The 5,719-nt window shown below is 36.9% G+C and overlaps 1 protein-coding gene across 1 annotated transcript; it reads right to left on the reverse strand.

Moving 5' to 3' along the window:
- Positions 1-1,662: 1,662 nt before the first annotated feature.
- Positions 1,663-3,479, reverse strand: LOC138338499 (uncharacterized). Its single transcript, XM_069289465.1, has 3 exons — positions 3,215-3,479; positions 2,852-2,992; positions 1,663-1,748 (listed from the first exon to the last, which is right to left on the reverse strand). Exons 1-3 carry the CDS (start codon positions 3,477-3,479, stop codon positions 1,663-1,665), a joined length of 492 nt encoding a protein of 163 aa, XP_069145566.1.
- Between the last annotated feature and the right edge of the window lie 2,240 nt (positions 3,480-5,719).

The following is a 5,719-nucleotide window of genomic DNA, read 5'->3' on the forward strand; positions in this document are numbered from 1 at the left end:
CACGATTCTTCGGTGAAGGTAGGTTATGGTTTTTATGCTATTTCATAGTAAACTCCTAATAGAGAATGATATGTATTGGGTAGTATTGTAAAGTCTGCTATATTCTTAATTGTATGCTTGCATGATGGGATTATGTAATTGTAATGGGTTGAAAAGATAAGGTTGTGAAGCTTAAACCTAAAACCCTCTATGTTAATGATGATGCTTTGGTATAAAAGAAGGATTAATGAACTAAAAGAATGGGGTTAGGGATCGGGTGTCACGAACCGAAACGTAGTATTAATGGATCGGGTGTCACGAATCAACACGTAGAATTAGGGGATCGGGTGTCACGAACCTACACGTAGTATTAGGGGGATCGGGTGTCACGAACCGACACGTAGTATTAGGGTATCGGAGTGTCACGTTCCGACACCAGGATAGTAAAAAGAATGAATCTTGAATGATGTTAATATACTCAATTTAATGAACCTATTTCCTAAATGAGTATGGTATGGAGGCTTGAGTCCTCATGGGTATACTTGGCGTTATTTATCAAAGATCCTTGTACATGTTGTTGCTACCTGTTGAGTATTGTAGTTGATCGTATGATATTATCTTATATATACTGTTTTCTATTTTGAGTTGGCCGATGATATCTACTCAGTACTTGTGTTTTGTACTGACCCCTACTTGTATGTTTCCTTTTTGTTAATTGTGGATTGCAGCAAACGTACCGTCGTCTTCAACTCAATCACAACTCAAGCAAGTCTTCATCACGTCAGATTTCAGGGTGAGCTAATGCTTCTAGCTTGGACTAGATCTTCTTCTTCATCTCTTGATTCCTTGATGTTCCGGCATGGACTAGCTTTTTAATTATTTTAGCTTCTTAGATACTGTTAGATATAGTAATTTGAGGATAGATGTTCTTGTGGTGATGACTTTCAGATTTTGGGGAATGATAATTTTTGTGTTTAGAAGTTATTAATTGATTTCGTTATTGAGTTTTAAGTCTTCCGCATTATATTTTGTTCATTATGGTTGAATGTTGGGGTTTGGATTTGTTGGTTCGCTCACATAAGAGGGTAAATGTGGGTGCCACTCACGACATGTTTTGGGTCATGACACAGACATACAACCACATCACTAGAACATATATAGAAAATATATACAAAGTACAAACCTTCCTAAGCCAAAACCCAGAGCTAAATATACAAAAAAACCCCAATGCGGATTATGTAACCCAATATCTACAAGGTTATAATAAGTTAATTGCAAAACCCGGAACAAATCCTAATCTAGTAGCAACATGCTACAACTATGGACTATTGAGTACCGTATATACAATAACAGGAGAAGATATATCTAAGATACCAGAACTATATACCAGTACAAAAGAGTAACTAAAGGAATTCTATTTTTTATAAAGTTCTACTCAGCTACAACAGAAATATTATATGATGAAGTCAAGCAAACAATACAAGCTATAAAGATTGGACTAACTAGGGAAATGATAATCCCTGAAAAGATAGATACTCAAGAAGAAATACAGAAAGTAGATATTCCAGAGTTCTACGCAAATAAGAGAACTATTGGAATAGCTACCATATTAAATGAGATAGCAAACAGTTATTTAAACGAAAATGCAATATGGAACTACTATAATAGAGATCTGAAAATCATCTACTCAAACTGTAGAGATCTCCGAGCAGCAGATATGGAAGATTTAAGACAGTGGATATTAAGTCTGCTAAGACCAGAACAAACACCTACAACAAGAGCAATACGAAATTATTTCATTTCTTCTAATTTAATGACAAGATATTGCAAGTTAATAGGACAGAAATATCCTGATCATCTATGCTCAAAATGTGAAGGAGAAGATAATTACGTCCCGGACATACAGTTAGAGTAAAAAAAAGTTTTTTTGTAATTTTATCTTTATGTCTTTATTAAAGTAGTTTGTCGTGAAGTGTCGGCCAGAAGATAAGATGGTCATATGTAAAGTTATGTCACTCAGTAATAAAGTAAAGGGCCACTAGTAGTTTGTCGTTTTGTGTCAGCCAAATTAATATAGGCCAAGTGTAAAGTTAATGTCGGCCATTTCTGATGGCCTAATGTATAAAAATGTTGTATAAATAGAGGCCTTCTCCCTCAGTATTAAATAGGCTGAATAAGCTACTTACTTTCAACTCTCTCTTATTCTCTCTTTTCTCTAGATAAAAAACAAATAGTGAGATATGGAAAACAAAAATGAAGCAACAAATCTACAGAAACAGGTACACTCATTTATGTTCATGAGTAGCTAAACCAATTTATTCCTGATAATCTCTTCTTAATTATAATTGTTTATCATGTTTTAATAATGTTCTAATAACCATCTTTAGAAAGTTTTGTACAGAAATATTCTGCGAATAGGTATGCCAGACTATGCCATCCTAAGGTTGAAATCGATAGGCAAGAAGGCCATTTAGGGGAGTAAACAAAGTTGAGGCGCTGTTAGGGTAACTGATCAAAGAAGAAAACTGTAGTAGTGACCAGACAAGATGATTATTAAACCATTATTATTACATAATAAATAAGTATAATCCATTAAGAGTGTCAAACTTCACACAGAAAAAGTGACCCACTAATATTTATTTTTATATCCTTTAATCTCTAATTAAACAAACTAGTAAAATTACCCCACTAGTTTTATAATTATAACTATGAATAGTCCAAAATCCAATTAGAATCCATCGAAAGAAAAAAATATTTTATGAAACACAAGGTTTTACACTCAAAACGACCAAAATGGGTCGTTACAGTAGATACCAATTTACCCATCATTCGTCCTCAAATGATAAAAAAAATTGAGGGCAAAGAAAGGTACCTGAATTTGAGAAAAGGTGTGGGTATCTTTCATGCAACATATCATTCTCACTCTCCCAAGTGGAATCTTCAATTGGACGATTCTTCCATTGAACCTTGATAGATGCAATCTCCTTTGATCTCAACTTGAGGACCTCCCTATCTAGAATAGCAACAGTCTCCTCCTCATAAGACAGATTCTCATCAAGAAGAACTGAATCCCAACGAATAATGTAGTTTCCATCACCATGGTATTTTTTTAGCATAGACACATGAAATACCGGGTGCACTTCTGACAGTCCTGGAGGCAAGGATAATTCATAGGCCACCTCCCCCACACACTTAAGTACTTCAAATGGTCCGATATACCTCGGACTTAGCTTACCTCTCTTACCAAACCGCATCACACCCTTCGTGGGTGAAACCTTCAGCAAGACTTGTTCACCCTCCATAAAATCCAAGTCTCTAACCTTCCGATCTGCATATTCCTTCTGCCTACTCTGAGCTGCTAAAAGCTTTTCTTGAATAAATTTCACTTTCTCCAATGATTCCCTCATAAGATCAGTACCCCAAGGTCTAACCTCAAATGTATCAAACCAACCAATGGGAGACCTATATCTTTTCCCATACAACGCCTCAAATGGGGCCATATCAATACTCGAATGATAGCTATTATTGTACGAAAACTCTGCTAAGGGTAAGAATTTATCCCAATGACCACCAAATTCTATCACACTTGCATGAAGCATATCCTCCAACACCTGAATCGTTCACTCAGACCGACCATCGGTCTGAGGGTGAAATGCAGTATTAAGATCCAGCCTAGTACCTAATTCAGCATGTAATGTTCTCCAAAACAAAGAATTAAATTGTGTACCTCTATCTGATATGATGGAAAGTGGAACTCCATGCAATCGAACAATTTCTGAGATATAGAGTTTGGCAAACTTATCTGCATTGTAAGTCATCTTGACCGGAATGAAGTGAGCAGACTTAGTTAAACTATGAACAATTACCCAAATAGAATCAAACTTACCCAATGTCTTTGGAAGACCAACTACGAAATCCATTGACATTCTTTCCCACTTCCATTCAGGAATGGGCATTCTTTGAAGAGTCCTTTAAGGCCTCTGGTGTTCATACTTTACTTGCTGACAATTCGGGCATTGGGTAACAAAATCAACAATGTCACGCTTCATTCTACTCTACCAAAAATGTTGCTTTAGATCACGATACATCTTGGTTGCACCAGGATGAATGGAATACCTCGAACTATGAGCCTCTGTAAGAATAGTGTGAGTCAAACCATCAACATGAGGAACACATACTGTTCCCTTAATTCTCAAGTCGCCTTCCTCATCAATTATTGCCTCTTTAGCCTCTCCTCGCAATACCATATCTCGAATTCGGCTCAGCTTCTCATCAGCAAACTGTTTTCCCTTAGTATTGTCAAGAAAGGAAGATCTTTCCTCCACAAAGGCCAAAAATCCTCCTTTCTCTAGTACTGCCAGCCTCATAAAGTCCTTAGCCAGAGTCTAAACCTCTATAGCCAATGGGCATCTAGAAACCTGTAAGTGGGCTAAACTACCCATGCTCCCTGCTTTTCTACTTAAGGCATCTGTCACAACCTTATCTTTTCCGGGGTGATATAAAATAGTAATATCATAATATTTCACTAATTCGATCCACCTTCTCAGCCTCAAATTTAAATCCTTCTGAGTAAAAACATATTGTAGACTATGATGATCTGTGTAAACTTCACACTTGACCCCATATAGATAATGTCTCCATTGCTTTAATGCAAATACAACTGCAGCCAACTCCAAATCATGGGTCGGATAGTTACGTTCATGCACTTTCAATTGCCTAGAAGCATAAGCAATTACATTCCTCTCTTGCATTAGCACTGCACCCAAACCAGACTAAGATGCATCACAATAAACAATAAAATTCTTACCTTCCATTGGCAAGGTAAGAATTAGTGCAGTAGTCAACAAGGTCTTGTGTTTCTAGAAACTTTCTTCACATTCATCCGACCATACAAATGTAACATTCTACTCAGTCAAATTTGTCAGATGCAAAGCAATAGAAGAAAACCCCTTGACGAATTGACAATGATAGCTAGCTAAACCAACAAAGCTCCTTACCTCTGTAACATTAGTAGGTCTTACTCAACTCTTCACTGCTTCAATATTAAAAGGATCCACAATGACTCCATCCTTAGAAACCACGTGCCCCAAGAAGGACACTTAATCTAGCCAAAACTCACACTTGGAGAATTTGGCATAAATCTTTTTCTCCCTTAACAACTCCAATACAATTCTTAAATGCTCCTCATGTTCTTTCCTACTGTTTGAGTATATCGGTATATCATCAATGAATACAATAACAAAGAGGTCCAGATATGGTTTAAAAATCCTGTTCATCAGGCTCCTGAAAGCAGCAGGGGCATTCGTAAGCCCAAAAGACATTACTAAGAATTCATAATGCCCATACCTGGTTCGAAAAGCAATCTTTGGCACATCTGTTGCCCGTATATTCAATTGAAGATAACCAAATCTCAAATAAATTTTAGAGAAGATACTAGCACCTGGTGACTGATCGAACAAATCATCAATGCGAGGAATGGGATACATTTTCTTAATAGTTACCTTATTAAGCTGCCTGTAGTCTATGCACATCCGAAAACTTCCATCTTTCTTCTTCACAAATAAAACAGGAGCACCCCAAGGGGATGCACTCGGTCTAATAAAACCTTTATCTAACAACTCCTAAAGTGTGGCCTTTAACTCCCTTAACTCGGCTGAAGCCATTCTATAAGGGGGAATGGAAAGGGGGCAAGTACCTGGTTCCATATCAATACAAAAATCAATATCCCTATCCGGTGTCA

Source organism: Solanum lycopersicum, chromosome 9 (genome assembly GCF_036512215.1).
Source record: "Solanum lycopersicum chromosome 9, SLM_r2.1".
NCBI lineage: Eukaryota > Viridiplantae > Streptophyta > Magnoliopsida > Solanales > Solanaceae > Solanum > Solanum lycopersicum.